Raw genomic sequence first — 17,743 nt, 5'->3', positions numbered from 1 at the left:
TTTTATGAGAAAATCTCTGACGATTCAGTAGAGTCTCTAATTTTATATTATACTAGGTGATTCCCTATGTATCGAGCAGGAAATTTTTTTAATTTTTTAACAAAAGTAATATTAAAATTAAATACATTATGAATTTTTATTCAAGGAAAACACATTGTGAATTAAAATTGTTTCACTTTAAAATGAAATCAGTTCAGTAGAAAATTATATTTCATGAAGAGCAGAATTTTAATATCTAACTATATTGTGGAAAAAAGGAAGTGATGTGCCGGTTTTTCAAATATAAGAAAACGTAAATCCTAAATAATTGTTCTAGGAAAGCAAGTAATTGGTGCATAACGTAGGTCGGCATATATTTATTTTCGTCTACGCTCTGTTTGGATCAAGGGAAATAGAGGGAAAGAAAAGGGTGGAAAAGAGAGTTACTATAAGATTTTACGGATTTTCTATAGAAATTTCCTTTCCCCTTAGTTTCCTGTGTCAAAGGAAACGAGAGACTAGTCTACCGAAAAAAAAAAAAAACTAGAGACTGTTTATATTTCTATTTAAGGGATGAAATAATGGAACTCGTTCCATCCCAACTCAACATTTTATCATCATTCAGCCTTACTCCCGAGACAATATGAGGAGAGATGTTTGGGTCTTCCTCTTCCTCAGCGTCCTATTGTTCTTAATCTCACGCCATTCGATAATAATAGCCGTCGTTGTTGCTGTTCCCACCAGCAATACATCATCCCCTTATTCGTCCCAACGCCCAAGCCCTGCCAGTGAGTGCGATGCCCTGCTCCAATTCAGTCAATCATTTACCATCTCGAGGGATGCCTCTGCAGATTACTGCGATTATCAGACCAACACTTCATATCCGAAGACAGCCTCATGGAAGAACGGCACCAATTGCTGCTCATGGGATGGGGTCACATGCCACATGTCAAAAGATTACGTGATCGGTCTCGATCTCAGTTGCAGTAGGCTTCGGGGAGCCCTCCATTCCAACAGCACTCTCTTCTCGCTCCGGAATCTTCAGCGGCTGAATCTCGCTGGTAACAATTTCATTGGCTCACCAATTTCATCGAGATTTGGTATACTTACAGGATTGGCACATCTCAATCTCTCTGGTTCTTCCTTCTCGGGGATCATTCCTCTGGAGATGATATCTCATCACCATTCCAACCTGATTTCACTCGATCTCTCTGTCAGTCTGATTTCACTCGATCTCTCTGTCAGTCTGATTTCACTCGATCTCTCTGACAGTCAAGATTTGACAATAGAAGAGGATCGTAGTTTCAGAAGGTTTATTAGTAATCTCACTCAGCTGAGAGAACTTGCTCTTGATGGTGTAGACATGTCTAGAATTTCTCCTACTTCCCTCACGAACCTCTCTTCCACTCTAACATCTTTGAGACTTGATTGGTGCCGTCTGCAAGGGACATTCCCAATTAACATCTTTCATCTCCCAAACCTCCGCATTCTCTCTCTTTCTGATAATTATAATCTCACGGGTGCTCTCCCCCAAACAAATTGGAGTAGTAGTCCACTCGTCCTCTTGAGTCTATCAAAGACAAAGTTCCACGGACCGATTCCTGATTCAGTGGGGAATCTCACATCCTTGGAATATTTGTACCTCCAAGGGAGCAAATTTACTGGATCGGTACCACCAACACTTGGAAACCTTGACCGCCTCTCTTCCTTGGCCCTCGGTGATATCAACCTCAGTGGTACCATTGACTTTGACATGTTTGCAAGGCTAAAGAATCTTGAGTACCTTTATCTTTTCGGGAACTTTAACGTAATGCTTCCAAACAATGGGAACTGTTCCTTCCCGAGGCTCAAAGAGTTGATACTGTTTGGCGTCAACTTGACCGAGTTCCCATATTTTTTGAGTTCTTCAGAAGAGCTGGAATGGCTGGACCTTAATGGAAACAAGATCAGTGGTCCAATTCCTGAATGGTTTGGGAGAGTGTGGAGCAACACGTTGACAGCCTTGTCTCTCTCTTCTAATAATTTCACCGGAGAGATCCCGTCCTCAATTTGCCAACTGAGTTCACTAAGAGATCTAGACCTCTCAGGTAACCGACTCAACGGCACCATCCCGAGATGCTTGGGAAATTTAAGCAATCTCTCTTATTTGGATCTCTTTTCTAATAATTTCACCGGAGAGATCCCGTCCTCAATTTGCCAACTGAGTTCACTAAGAAATCTAGACCTCTCATATAATCGACTGGTGGGCACCATCCCGAGATGCTTTGGAAAATTAAGCAATCTCTCTGATTTGTTTATCTTTTCTAATAATTTCACCGGAGAGATCCCATCCTCAATCTGCCAACTGAGTTCACTAAGAAGTCTATATCTCTCAGATAATCGACTGAACGGCACCATCCCGAGATGCTTGGGAAATTTAAGCAATCTCTCCTATTTGTCTCTCTTTTCTAATAATTTCATCAGAGAGATCCCATCCTCAATCTGCCAACTGAGTTCACTAAGTGATCTATTATTCTCAGATAACCGACTCAACGGCACCATCCCGAGATGCTTGGGAAATTTTAGCAATCTCTCCTATTTGGATTTGAGCCACAATCAATTACAAGGTCCACTGCCGCGATCTTTAGCAAACTGTACAAGCTTACAGAATCTAGATTTTGCCAATAACAATTTAGACGGCCCACTTCCGATTCCACCGCCCACTGTTTGGTTCTATTCCGTTGCAAACAATAAGTTTAGTGGAGACATTCCTCATCAGCTCTGCAACGCCACTCAGCTAGACATAGTCAATCTCTCCAATAATAGCTTAACCGGTTCCATTCCTCACTGTTTCATAAATTTAAGAGCATCAGTGTTGGACCTCCAAGCAAATGAGCTTGTTGGTCATATACCAGATATATTTTTCTTAGGGAATGACTTGAGGACGATTCGGTTGAGTCAAAATCGACTTGAAGGTGCTCTGCCACGATCTTTGGCGAATTGCAAGAATTTGGAAGTTTTGGATCTTAGTGAAAATAAGTTGGAGGATCGCTTCCCTTATTGGTTGGACACTCTTCCGAATTTGCAAGTGCTTGACCTAAGATCCAACAAGCTCCGTGGTCTGATTAACAGCTCCGGGAAGAATAATCATCCCTTCCCGAAGTTGCATATTTTTGACCTCTCTGACAACAAATTTTATGGTCATCTTCCGGCTAAGTACATTGCCAACTTCATAGCCATGAAGGATAAAGCAAGAAGTGCTTCACAATACATGTGGGTAAATAATACTCGGGCAACTTATCAAGATTCCATTACAGTGGTCATGAAAGGATCTACCATTGAGTTGGTGAGAATTTTGTCAATGTTTACGACCATCGACTTGTCAAGGAACTTCTTCGGAGGAGATATCCCAGAGTTAATAGGAGATTTGAAGCTACTCAAGGGACTCAACCTTTCTCATAACAATTTGACCGGCAAAATCCCTTCTTCTGTGGGGAACCTGACGAATCTTGAGTGGCTGGACCTCTCCTCGAACAAGCTCAACGGGGAGATCCCTAGAGGATTGGCGGATCTTACAATGCTCTCCTGGTTGAATCTCTCAGATAATCACCTCGAGGGACTGATTCCTCAAGGCAGGCAATTCGACACATTCAACCACCCCTTTGACGGGAATCCTAGATTGTGTGGGTATCCCTTGCCAAAAGCTTGTGGGGCCGATGAGCAGCAGTTACCGCCTTCGACTTCCTCGGGAGATGGAGAAGAAAAGGCGCAATTTGGGCACTGGATTGAATGGTGGGCAGTGGCAATGGGCTATGGATGTGGAATTTCACTCGGGATATCAGCAGGGTACGTTATGCTGGAAACCAGGAGGCCAAAATGGCTGGCGAGAAAGGTTGAGCGATGGCTGGTGAGAATGGTCGAGAGGACGAGACGAAAAAAGACAACTAGGCCGAAGAAAAACGCGGCTCAGAGAAATTACGTGAGGTACTTGTTCATGACCGATTTTGCACATTAACATGTGATTTTATAAAAATGAAAAAGTGCGTTTAGTATTTAATCTAAACACTTTTTTTCTCCTTTCCATAAACAAACACAAATTAATCAGGAGGAGCACCAGAGGCAAATAAGATTGAAGAGCAGCAAAAAACAATGCATGTGGAGGCTTCCATCAACCGAGGGTTATGGCAATTTATCAATGATCAAGAAGAAAGCTCGCCTTCTTCATTCCACAAGCATCTTCATTTTATCTTTTTTTGGTTTCAAGTGGAATGACCGTAATCGTGTAGTTTATTTTTCCATGATAAAATGAAGCATCTAAATGATATCAATACAACTTGAAGCGTCTGTTTGGAGTATAGTGGTACTTATCCAAAATTGAGGAACCAAATCTACAAGAATGAAGATTCTTATATATCAACATGACAAAAACTAATGACATGTCTAATGTTCGTTACTTATATCCAAAATTGAGGAACCAAATCTACAAGAATGAAGATTCTTATGTATCAACATGACAAAAACTAATGACATGTCTAATGTTCGTTACTTATATCCAAAATTGTGCTCTCTCACCACTGTAAAAGAATTGAGCCCAGAGACTGTAGCACTAACAAATGGAATAGCTCATCAAATGGAAACCAAATATTCAAATGAGCTATGGATTCCTTCAACGCCGCCACAAACTCCTACCATGCCTCTGTTCTTGCATTCGCCTACACCACTATTTAACTCGAGAGGTTGCCAAATGTAGATGTTCTTACATTTCGAAGAGATAAACATACTATAATTTTTTGCTACTTGGAAATAAAAGATGAGGGAGAAAACATTGCGAGACTGGCTCTACTGCCACAATTTGTTTTTTTTTTGGAAAACAATAAATCTCTTGTAAAGCTATCCAGTTTTTCATTTTGCTTCAAGAAATACTAAAGAGAAAGTGGAAATACCAGAAAACTCATCTTCATGGCAAGCATGAAAGGGAACCCCAAATATTTTTCATCTAGTAATAATTTTTCTTATCAAAATGATTACCACTCAGTCTAACGTCTACAACAAGTAGAATGAAGAAAAATCTCTTTATATCAGTTTTAGAAAGAAAATGACGTGGACACACAACGATATCCACCTCATGAATCATAAAGAAAAATCCAGGTTAAGTCACATAAGAAGGTACACAGACTTCCCAAACAGTTTCTTTTAAATTCCGGAGAAAATCCGAAGTACATACCATTCTTAAGGCATAAGCTTGATTCATAGAGCATTGTGTCCCTCAATCAAAATATCATCTTTCTTTTTATAAGCAGCTCAACCGATATGTCAGCAACAAATAAGCAAATAGTTTAGAGAAACACGCTATGGAACAAATTTAGAAGTGAAATAAAGATGGATGATAACTTTAGAACAAAGTGAATATGCAGGCATTTGAAATGACTACAAATTAGATCATGACCTGCACTAGTAGAAGAAACAACTAAGAAAAAATATATCTTATACTTACTTCTACTGCAGAGTTGGAGTGTGCGACAATGTTGCTGACAGATGCTCGAAAAGCCTTTGTTTTGTCATCTTTTTCATCCGCCGAATATGCTGCGATCAAGAGCAAATAAACAATCAGTAAGAACTTCATACCCTGATCCAGTCATCGACAGCTGATTAAGGAGCTACTAGGCAATACATTTACTCTCAAATTACCGACATTTACCGTGTACCGGCTAGTCAACTAATATTGGCCGTGTTCTTAAGATCATTTTGATTCAATAACCTGAAAGCTATTTGAACACTCTTTTATAATATCCATAAATTTTCACAAAATTATACCCGTATATTTTTCCATAATTTTTACATTTCAATAGAATTTCATAATTGATTACTGGTGAATTAAAAATAGTATATAATTTTAGATAAGTTTCATGACGAGTTTTCCATGTGTCAACCTTTTATTAAGCTTAGTCATTTTTTGCCACAACCCGAAGTTCTGACGAAGTTTCCCCTAAAATTTCTAATATTCCATACCAATCAATAACCTGCTATACATAAAAAAAAAAAAATACCAACCATCTCAAAAGATCAACTGACATGATCATCACGCATCACTTATTGGACAACTAAACAAAATTTTCGGGTGATAACATATTAACATCATTCTACATATGCTTGCTTCCTAAACTTGGAGTAGATCTAGCTACCAAAAATCTTCACGTTGATCCCTGATGTCCAAAAGTTTCTCCTCCACTGATCTAGCCTCTAAGTCATCTGAATATATATATATATATATATAAATTTGCAGGGGATGAGGTGCATTTCAATGAGTACTATATTTCAAAGTAAAATGAACTAATATACTAGTATAAATTCACATACAAGCAATCGTATACACATATAATCACATATATTCATATTCTATAATGATTCAAGTCCAATACCAGCATATTCTCTCAAACAATTAACTCAACAGTCAATCTCAAGCAACAATAATATAACTATAAGATCGCATTCCTCGCGACAGAGTTGTAACGGTACCTTGACCCTACATATTTCAAGTGAATCATCCACTTCTTCCCTCTTCCTATCACAACCCATATCTCACAAGTGGGGACCGCCTATTAACCTCTGGCAATACGAGTTGACCATCATTAATATTCTATCATATTCAGCGGCCGATTAGACCTCTATTTATATTCCGTTAGGTCCATCGGCCTGGCTTTCTATCATTAATAGGAGTAGAGGTTAGGGCAAGCAAACGGCAATGGGAGGAATAAAAGCTAGAACTGCTGGTACTCGAACTCGAATGATATGCCCAATTGAGGTCTAGAAAGGTATGTTTCTTTGTCTTTGACAAGCTGAGCTTCAAGCGGCTTTCCCGCTACAGACAGATTGGGAAATCACCACTCCACACCAATAGCATTGATGAAGATGGGATAGAATGAGATAGTCTAGCTATTTTACGTACTTATTACTTAATATTATAGAAATGTAGCCATTATATTTCTTCAGGTCAAGCTGCTGATCAATTCCCCATTTATATTCCACCAATCTAGTGGTTGATCAGTCCCCTATTTATATTCCCGAGTCTAGTGGCTAGTCATGCCCCATTTATATTTCGCCTGATCCAGCTCTCAATCAAAGCCCAATTCGTTATCTGCTGGGTCAGCGGTTCCAAGACTATAATCAAACAATAATACCAGTACTCTCATATATATCACAACATCCTTTTAAACAATATGTCAACAACCAAATTCTTGAGTAGCAATCTGTCACACTATTCTTTCTAATTTATTATATCTTATAGGGATATATATATCATTTTACAATGGAATAAATTACTCACTAAAACCCCAAGAGATAACTCAACAAGTTTAGTCTTCCGGATGCAAGTGTTCAGTCTCTTCGGTCCCTATATACCATAAACATGACAAATCACTAAGTTATATCAAGCTCTTACTGTCCAAATATATGTATATATATAATATGACAAATGCTGCCACATCATCCTCAAAGAAAACCCATTCAAAACACGTGGGCTCCTAATTATAGATAAATAGTTAAAGCCAATAATCATTTCAAAGGAAGCAGCCAATTTGAAAGAGTTGCTTAATAATTAAAGGCAAAAGAAAGTCCCCTATTGCCATTGCCATCGCAACCAATATGTATTAGCTCACTATGTATCAAGAGCTCTAATCCCTTCAATTCTTCAATTACGATGCTTTAAAAATTTCATTCTAACGAGCAGTTAAGAAGTACTAACATGCATACACAGTTCAAGAATCAGATACAAACGTATAGCTGAGCTTACTAAACCTAGCTCCTTTGATCGTTTAGTGCAAATCAACATAAAACAACTCTATATCAGCCACATGCAAAAAGCCCAAATAACAAGTCAAAAGAAAAACCAACAGGCAAATCACCCACATGCAAGATAAACCAAATAACAAATAGAGAGACGATCAACAAACACAACAAAGACAACAATTTTAGCTCGGACATACCAAACCGTGTTGATTATCTAAGCAAATGCAAATTTCAGCTTCAATTCTAAGGTGTCCTACCTATATCCCAACTTTCCCTACTTCATTTCCCTTGATTTTGCTCTGTATGATTCCTCTAGCTTAAGACTACCTCCAGCGGCAGTCTCTGCTGCGTCTCTCATGCCCATGTGACATGAGAGAGAGACGCGCGACAGTGTCTATGCCATTGGAGCGCGTCTCTCATTTGAGCATGAGAGACCAATGGGCAGCTGTCGCATGGCAGTCCCTGGCCCATGTGGCAGCTTTTGCCCCTTTTTTTTAATTCAAATTTTAGGACCCACTTTAGAGAATAAAAAATAAAGAATGTTTGGAATGATGAATCTCCCTTTTTGTTGAGTGTCTCTGAAAATTAATATATTAAAAATTATTTACTTTATGGAGAAAGATAATTTTGTTTTTTAAATAAACAAGCTTTGGAGAAAACTATCAATTTAATCCACCAAAAACCGTTCCGTCTAACAAAGTATAGGCCATTCTGTCTAACAAACTAGCCCGGCATTAACTCTCTTATAGGTCCCTTCTAAATTCCAAATATATATTTCTCCTTTCAAAAGTTCCATGTAACTCTATCAACATGAGAAACATAACCTACTTATTTTACTTCACAAGTTATTATAATTTTATGCAAGCATAATTAAAAATTAATTCAGAAGCTCTATATTTCCATGTTTATCATAATATAGGTCATGCATTTGATAATTTAAATTGTGGAGGAATATTTGCGGAGACCTTATTAATTAGAAATAGCCAAATATAACATATTTATGAAAGTAAAAATAGTTTCTAATTTTAATATAATTTGAATAAGTTTGAGATATAAGTTTTCATGAAATATAATCCGCCGCAACGTGCGGCATTATATGCAACCCCCCGTATTATGCAAATTACATACATACCATTTACTAATTAAAAAAATACATATCGTCTAACTTATTGAGAAAACTTTTGTTTTAGAAATCTTTTTAATGTTTATTCATTAAAAATGTGGCTTTTATTTTCAAGAGACCTTTTAATCATTACCTTCGATTTTTCATGAACAATCAAATTCTCTGAGTAATAGAAAAGACAATTAACCATGAGATGAGAGTTCAAAATAATGAATCATGGCATGTTCTCATATGCTCTCCAGCTTTTATGTATTATCTAGAAGAAGGAGTTCATTCGTCTTTCTATTTTCTATTTTACCCCGATAGTTTATGTTATATTATTTAAGGGCCATTAGATTAAGGTGATAATTGTACACTTACATAAAAAAAGGGAAAGTACATAAGAGACCTCACCATTAGTTTCTTTTGTCACTTTTGGTCCTCATACTTTTCTTTTTGTCATTATTACCCTCAAACTTTCAACTTTTTTCAATTTTGTGCTAAAATTCGAAAAAAAAGAAAAAGAAAAGGGGGGAAGGATTCTGGATAATACATAATATATGACTTACCTGTTTCTTTCTCCCATGACTCAGGTCTAGTTCAAGAACCTCTTCTGACCAAGGATTCTGGATTGCATACTTCCTCTGATGTGCCTCTGTAGACAAAATTACATCAAACTTACAAAGTATATAACTAAACAAAAAGGCACCAAACAAAATCACAATGGAAGCTCATTTCACGAATCAAAATATCACGACAGACTAAATTAATCCCACAAGATTTTCCAATCTCAACCCATAGGTTGTGCTTGCAATGATATTCGACATTTCTTTGACCCCTTGGGAAACTTGCTTAAACTCTCCAGCAGATTCTCCTCGTCCACACAGTCCTCGGGAAATAGGATAACCATTTCTCTCAAAGCCACAACCTTCTCAAGGAAAATCCCAACCACGAAAAGCTCTTCCGGGCCACCTATCCCATTACGAAACTTGACAGATATCTTTGTGAGCTCTGTAACGAAACATGAAGGCACTTGGTGTAGCAACTCTTCTATTCCATTTTGTGGATAGTACTTGAATCCCTAGTTGTCATGATAAAGAAACCATTTATGACCACTCTCTTCAGCAACTATTATGACCACTGTCTTCAGCAACTAAAGCTAATTTTTGAGCAGGTCAAGAAACTACATTACCAGTCTAAAGTAGAGGCTTCGAAGATGAGGGGATCTTCTCAATATCCCCCAAAGGCCCTTAACAGTTATAGAACTTATCCAATCCGATGTGACCTTGATCATATTACTGAACAAAGGAAGCTCATCCCTTGTGGCAAGGTCCTAAGGATGGAGCAAAATGGTGAACCTCTGCGATAGAAACAAAATAAAATCACACTAGAGAGGGAAAATGTACGAAAAGGAGCTCGCCTCTAGAATTGCGTAAGATAGAGTTAACTCCTTCACATTTGAGAAGACTGACAGGAGCTTGTTACCCTGGGCTACTTCTCTATCTCTTACACTTCTAAAACTCAGTAGTAGCTTGACCTCAATTAGCTGTCTGGTGACTCCCAATATGCAGTATTCTTTGACGAAAACGCCATGATAGTGGAAGGATTTAAGACAAGGTCCACTGATGTGTAGGATGCAGTCATATGAACTATGAGAATAGATTTTGATATATAAATGTTGAAGCCTGGGGCAGAAATGCGTATCCTTTTGGGTTTCACCCAACAACAATCGTCAACTTCTAAAGTTTCAAGTAACGGGCTGGCAAACAACTTCTTCATCGTATCGGATTCCTCAAATGCGACTCCTGAAAGTGCCAATACCTTGAGTTTTGAAAGGCACATTGAAGAAGGCTGTTTGAGGAAGTAGCCTGATTGCACTAGAAGCTTTTCTAAGGTTGCACACGTAAATATATATGGAAGAAGCCAATGTAGCTTCAGGGAGGAATAGAGAGAGATTCTGTACACCACATGTTACAGCAGATGCGATCAATTCCTTGATGTGGGCTTCAGCACCGTCTGCCTTACATGAGAGAGAAAAAGTTCTGATAGGAGATCCCCCACGAAGAGCAAGGGCTCTTCCCACAAGGCCCAAGAAGAGCGGCCTCTTAGATAAGTCAGAATCCCTGAAGTGAAGATCAGGAACCAAAGCCCACAGGTGTTCCCACCTTTTAGATAACACGCTCGTCCTCACCTCATCCTTCAGTGCGAGCAAAGACAGGATCTGAACGAGAACCTCATCAGGTAAATTACAAAACTGATTTGAGCAATCCGCAGCCTGGCCCTGATTTGTCGGTACAAATACTTTCTTCTAGATATTGCATAAAGAGAGGAAAAGGCCATGTTAGTATTAAATCATTAAAAGAATGTCTCATCTTTTAATCTACCGAACCATTTAGCTTTCCTAACATGCAATAAGAAGTTCTTGTCACAATCTAAAACTTCAACAGACCTCGCATTCACCTCAGCAACGAGAAGCTTTATAAGTCGACCACTATCTGACCCATAATCTTGAAGGTAAGTCGATCAAAGGAATAATCTGTAAATCATAACATGAACATGCTTCACCTCAGCAAGTGGATCCTGTAATTCTATTTGAGATATATCAGCCTTTTGCTCAATGCACTGCATTTCACGGGCAGAGGATTCAGGGTCTTGGTCGACACATTTAAGTCGATCTTCACAGCCAGCATGCTCATCATCAGTGCTTTGCAGCAGAGGTCTCTCCTGACCAACCTTAACGGGACTGCCTGCAATTAACCAAACATATATGATAATTAAGGTAGCTCACGCCACAACCCGAATCCGAATTCTTGGGGATGGGAATCATCAGATCCTTTTTCCTCACAAAGTTTTCAACTTAGCTATAGAATCATGTTTCAATTGCGAAAAACTTGTTGGCTGCGCAAATCGGTCATCAGTTCAGCGTCTGAAACAAATGGATGGCGTTAGGCAGATTAAGCACAAACTTTTCTACAGCTAGCCCTAACAATCTGCAGCAGTTGAAGCTGTTCTCCATGAAAGCTGTCTAAGAAGTGGGCATGGGAGCTAGAGAGAACGAAGAGGCCATTCCCAAAGCCAATGCGTACGTACGGACGGCCGCCACCCGAAACACCAATCGGCGGTTGATTGAGGTTCGATCGAGCCAGTGAGCTTCCCCGGAGCCGTCGTTTCGTTTTCTGGTGTTTGTTCGTACAGTGCCACTGCACGGGAAGGGACGCAGCGGGAGGAGGCGTTTCCCAGCACGTCTAGTGGCGTAACTTTTCGTTTCCAAATAAGACCTCGATGAGAGATATTTGTAATGTAATTATTAAAAATCAAATTAGGGAGATAATTGTAATTTAACATATAAAACTATTTCTATTTTTTCCTCCACACTCTCTTTCACTCTTCTATATCTAACCTTTTTTTTGGACAGTCCCTCTCTCCTTTTAATCTACATTCTGCCTTTTTATTTTTCTTTCTTTTCGTTTTGAATCTTTTATTTTTTCCCCCCATATATAATTTAGTTTCATTGTAAAATTGATAAATCTCTCGATTCATTCACAAAAAAAATTCTCTCAATTTGAAGTATCAAAAGTTATCTAGATTTTACCTATTAGAAAAACGAAATTGTTTGGAGTTGATTTTATTTTTCAGTATATATTTTATTGTTTTGTAAAGAGAGGACATTTCCACTCCAAAGGTGCCATGTGTGTAGTATCGAGACATCACGTGACCCTATAATGATTGGAACTTTTCGTGGATCCATCGATATTGGAATGGCTTTTTAGGGCTTGCAATTTTTGGCCCACATAGCATTACACAGGTCGACACTATAAATTAAGCTCAAGCAAAGTCTTATTGCGTCAAGTCGTAGATAGGTATCGTTATGTCGAGCCAATAATCAGTCGTAATGTTGTTGATGAAAAAGTACTAAACAAAATTGCTGATAATAATTAATGTTTTCAGAATAAGTTAAATTGCATAAGGTACTCATATATAATATGGCTAGCAGTCGATTAATAAACGCTTGAAACACAAAGACAAACCCTTTTTTTTTTTTTTTGCTTTTTTCGGTGTTCTAGAAGCTAGCTAATATCCATGCATGTGAGGCACCAATTTCATGTATATTACTTGAAAAACATTTTGTAGAGGGAAGAATTGTGGTTTTGTTTGGTCCATTGAAAATCAAGTTGTTTATAAATAAGCAACTCTCTCTCTCTCTGTTTTTTTTTTACAAAGGAAAATTATAGGTCTAAATAACCAACTCTTTTATAATAAAAAAAGCTTTCATAATTAGAATCATATTAGCATGACTACATTGATGAATCTACGTAAAAAAAAAAATTTGTTGGGTCAATCGCTAGACTCCATCACGCATAATCAGTCGGCGAAATGAAAATTTCTCATGCATTTGTAACGTTGATATTAATTAACTGTGCGTAATTATCTTGCACATTCAATAATTTTATTTCCATAAGTTCAACATTCACTTGTTGATTCTTTAGGAAATTCTAGTTATTTTTTTTTTTCAAAACATGCTACTCCTGAAACGATAATGTCAAATCAAAGTTAACGAATAATAAAACCAAGGACATAAAATAGGGAATAGCTCATGGCACATGCTCTCACCTGATAATCTAAAGGTTCTAAGTTTAATACTCAGTGAAACTACTCGTACTCCTTTATTAACTATTAAGATTTTTATTTCATTATACTAGGTTTATTGGCCTCCCTATGTAATAATAAAACAAAAGACTTTGAGTAATGTTACTTTCTTTTTTCTAAAAAATTGGTACAAGTATTCTCAATTTTTCTTTTGACATGAAATATTTTCTTAATATGTTAAATTATTTAAGATATATATAGTAAAATCATAAATTTACTTATATATTAATACTGATAATTAATTTAATTTAAATTAAAATACTAATAAATTTTATTCGTGATCTATAAATTTCAATGAAAATGTAAAAATCTGAAAAATTTTAATAATTTTCAGTTATGTTATAAAATTTAATTTTTTTTGTGTTGTTAATTGGTCATTGAACGGTTAAAAAGGTAATTATCCATACAATAATTGCAACGTAGAATTTTTATGAGAAAATAATATTTTATTGATGTTTCTTTGTTTTGTTTTTGTGCTTCAAGTACTTATTGTTTCATTAATCATGGAATATTAGTTGTTTTATGCAATTTTACTATTGTGTCAAATCTTATACATTAGACAAGGTTTTTAGATCCGTGTGCTGCACGGACTCTATAAACAAAAAATTACGACTCAAAATTCCATTTTATTTAAATAATATAAGAAATTGAATTCAATAATATTTGTTAATGTGGATTTTATAGTTACAAATGTATATAACATTCATAATTTGTTTTGAACTATATAAATTTAATATAGCTAGTATGAAAATACATCATTTAAGATTCTTCACTATTTTCACTTTTGCATAGTATTAATAAATTATATTTATTTTGTACATATGTGAGGATATTTTTGTTCTTAAGGATATACTTTATGAATTCTTTTAAATTCTATGATCGTTTTATGAATTATATCATAAGAATAAAAAAAAATAAAAGTGAACTATTGATTTCGCATCTATTTATTAATTATAATTACAGTAAATGTGTAGAATTATATAAAGTAAAAAAATTGCTTTATATTTCAGTAATATAAAATCCGTCTCTTCGAAGGCGTCCGATAAAATTGTAACGATACAGAGAAGATTAGCATGGCCCCTGCTCAAGGATGACAAGCACAAATCGAGAGGGGCTATGAATCTTTTCCTACTTTGGGCGTTGTTGCTACTCTGTCCACTATGTATAAGAATGGAGAATGGATATGGCCCAGGAGTTCTGATAGTCAAGCTGCTTTGCTTCTTGACCTATTTGACAACTTCCATGTCGTATGTAGGAGTAGATGGGGTTTGCTGGAATAGGAAACACTACAAAAAAAGGAGGTTTCAATAACGAAAATTTCCATCACTGAAGCCCGAAATTCCATCAATGAAGGTATCAGTGATGGAAATTTTTGTCACAATCCCGACGCTGAAAACCAAGTCGCTGATGCTCCAAGTCATGATTTGTGATGGGCCGCTCGGTCACAATTTTTTGTGACGAATATACTCCATCACAAAATCCGTCATCAATTTCTAAGAAGGGAACCCAATATTTCATCACAAATGGTGACAAATTGTGTCTGATTAGTGACGAATTAGTGATGGATTGATGATAACATAGTGACGGATCAGTGATGGAATCATAATAGACTTTTGTGATGGATCAGTGACGGAATTGTGATAGACTTTTGTGACGGATTAGTAACGGAATATTTTATGTGAGTTTTATGACAGATTAGTGACAAAAAAGATGAGGACACGATATTACAGTGTCAAATTAGTGACGGAAATGTGTGACGATTTTGTGATGGATTTGTGACCATACTTTGTGAATGATTTGTTACATATTATTTAGATTGGGTTTCGTAACATTCCATCACTGATTCCATTATTGATACGACTTGTTATGGCCAATTTCACATTATTTGGCTTTGTTTTCGATCTGTTTTGAACCCACATTCGCACCACATAAAATACATAATCCTTTCACAAATAAAATATAAAATCTTTTTTTCTCCACTCAAAAGAAAACAATAATTCAAATACAAATAGTCTAAGATGATCAATCCATATCCATATCCAATACTAGCCAAAATAACACATTGAAATTGCACATCAACTACTCATCATCACCTTGTGTAGGAGTTGAAGTTCCTCCTTGTGGCACGACCCCTCGCTCAAACAACTCATTGTCACCTTGTGTAGGAGCAAAAGTTCCTCCTTGTGGCACGACTCCACACTTAAACAACTCCCTTAGCTAGTGGGGAAATCTCTCTTGTGAAGTTGAATGAAATCTGGTCTAACCCACTCAATGGAGGCTACATGCTTGTATGGAGAGAGATACTAGGCTTTACTAACCTAAATGGGTCATTAGACATGGCTAAAATAAATCTTATGAAAGTAAAATAGCCTAAATTCAACCCGTTGAATTTGGATCATCTTTTAGTCGGACTTGTAGCATGCTAACGGTCCTGGCTTCTTGTTCCAAATGTGTCTCGCTCAAGGGCTCGACTCCTCCAACGACGTGCAACACCAGTCCTTGCATAGCTTGTTGTGATCCGTTTAGCTCGTGCACCTGTGATTGGTCCAGTTGCCTTCATGCCCGACTCCATCATCTTGGGATCCTTCCTCATGTCCGTGCATAGGGTTCTCATGCTGGGCCCTATCACTAAGTGCCATTATTATTGAATTACCAATGTTTCTGTCCCTGCAACAAATCCTTTTGCAGTGTAAAGTCAGTCTGAAAGTTCGACTGATTTTTATACATAGCGAAAACCCAAAACATTGGAAAATCAGTACGAATTATGCATCTTTCTTTAATGCATCAGTAAGCCAAAGTAAATGCAGTGACATCATATGCAGTTGTGAATTTAATCAACCTCTCATCCAGAACAATTTAATCAACCTAAACCAATAGGTTCTGCAAACGTTGGGCTAGCCGATGTAAAGATACTACCAGTGTAATCGTTAAATCGGAAAATTTTCATCATAGTCATTGTTCCAAGACTAGTCAAGAACTAGAAGGATCAGTCCTTGCTTCATTAGATTAATTATTTCTCATTTCTAATATCTCATGACTTCTTGAATGATTGATGCTGTCAGCACTCAATTTTGGTTCACCGGCTCTAGGGGGTAAAATCATCATTTTGGCCACCCGTGAGGGAAGTATTTCCAATTAATTACTCGTGTATTCATGAATTTTCGAAAATAGCACATTTTCCTAATTTAACACCAATTTTATAATTTTTCAAAAATAATACTATTTGGGACGTTTTTGAATTTCGCATGCATCGACATTAATTTTCAAAATTCGGGACAAAATTCGAGATTGAAAACAATTTTATCGCACAATATTGATCAACGAATTTTTTCTGAGCACGATGGCGATCTCGAATTATTTTTTCGACGTCCGATTAAGAAGAGAGGGATTTTCAATTTTTACGCGCGTCGAATTACAAAAAAAATATATATATATCAGAGCCGATCAGAAGTCAGACACGACTTCTGACCGTTGCTTGTCTTTTCCTTTCTTTCATTTTCTTCTGACCATTGCCTGCTTCTTCTTCCTTTCTTTCCTTTTTCTTTTCTTTTTCTTTTTTTTTCTTCTTCTTTTGCTCCCTCCCCGACCCGAGCACGACCTGCTCCCGTCGCCCTCTCTTCCTTCTCCGCACGCTACCCCCTGCCACGGTTGCTCCTCTGCACATGTTAACTCCGCGCTCGCACGGAAACTGCCGAACCGACTTCCTCTCTTTGCCCGGCTCGGGATCCCGCGGCTCGGTCGCCCCTCAGCGGACGACTCCCCCTCACAACTCGACTCGGCTCGTTCTATCTCTCTCTTTGTGTCTCTCTCGTTTCAACCCCGCAGCTCGATTGCGACTCTCGGCTCTCTCTCTCTCTCTCTCTCGGTTTTTTTTGACAAAATGGCAGCTCACGGATTCTCGAGGGAGGACCGGCAGCTCACACGAAAAACCTTCAGCTCGAGTTCGATTCGGCTCTGAGTTCACACATTCTCCCAGAGCTCGCTGATTCTCTCGAAAACCCGGAGCTCGTTTGGTCCGGACGCCCACAGCTTCCCGATCCCGAACACCCGCAACTCGGCTCCCTGAGCTCACCCCAAAAAAATTTTCCCTCAGTTCTCTCTCACCCATCTCCCGATCCCGCAGCTTCCATTCGCCCTCAGCTCCCACGGTCTGGACACCCCAGCTCGGAATCCACTCTTTTTTACCCTCGGCTGAACTCACGGCCCTCGCCTCCGACTTTCTCGCTCGTCCCCGCACACACCCCGGCCGAC

At 37.8% G+C, this 17,743-nt stretch overlaps 1 protein-coding gene, 1 long non-coding RNA gene and 1 other non-coding gene across 3 annotated transcripts; 2 read left to right on the top strand and 1 right to left on the bottom strand.

Moving 5' to 3' along the window:
* Positions 1 to 433: 433 nt before the first annotated feature.
* Positions 434 to 4,313, top strand: LOC116188057 (receptor-like protein Cf-9 homolog). Its single transcript, XM_031517173.1, has 2 exons — positions 434 to 3,942; positions 4,064 to 4,313. Exons 1-2 carry the CDS (start codon positions 623 to 625, stop codon positions 4,083 to 4,085), a joined length of 3,342 nt encoding a protein of 1,113 aa, XP_031373033.1. The 5' UTR covers positions 434 to 622; the 3' UTR covers positions 4,086 to 4,313.
* A 126-nt stretch (positions 4,314 to 4,439) lies between these two features.
* Positions 4,440 to 10,631, bottom strand: LOC116188058. Its single transcript, XR_004152180.1, has 3 exons — positions 10,038 to 10,631; positions 9,415 to 9,926; positions 4,440 to 5,541 (listed from the first exon to the last, which is right to left on the bottom strand). It is a non-coding gene; the product is annotated as an uncharacterized LOC116188058 (long non-coding RNA).
* Positions 10,632 to 14,515: 3,884 nt separating this feature from the next.
* On the top strand, positions 14,516 to 14,618 carry LOC116189673. Its single transcript, XR_004152445.1, has one exon. It is a non-coding gene; the product is annotated as a U6 spliceosomal RNA (small nuclear RNA).
* The last annotated feature ends 3,125 nt before the right edge of the window (positions 14,619 to 17,743 follow it).

Source organism: Punica granatum, chromosome 8, assembly GCF_007655135.1.
Source record: "Punica granatum isolate Tunisia-2019 chromosome 8, ASM765513v2, whole genome shotgun sequence".
NCBI lineage: Eukaryota > Viridiplantae > Streptophyta > Magnoliopsida > Myrtales > Lythraceae > Punica > Punica granatum.
This window is presented reverse-complemented; position numbering and strand designations above follow the sequence as displayed.

Excerpts from the sequence above, each read along its gene's own strand:
- LOC116188057 (XM_031517173.1), top strand. The coding sequence starts at position 623 with ATGAGGAGAGATGTTTGGGTCTTCCTCTTCCTCAGCGTCCTATTGTTC. Across the intron at positions 3,943-4,063 it reads GCTCAGAGAAATTACGTGAG|GAGGAGCACCAGAGGCAAAT; the intron begins GTACTTGTTCAT and ends CAAATTAATCAG.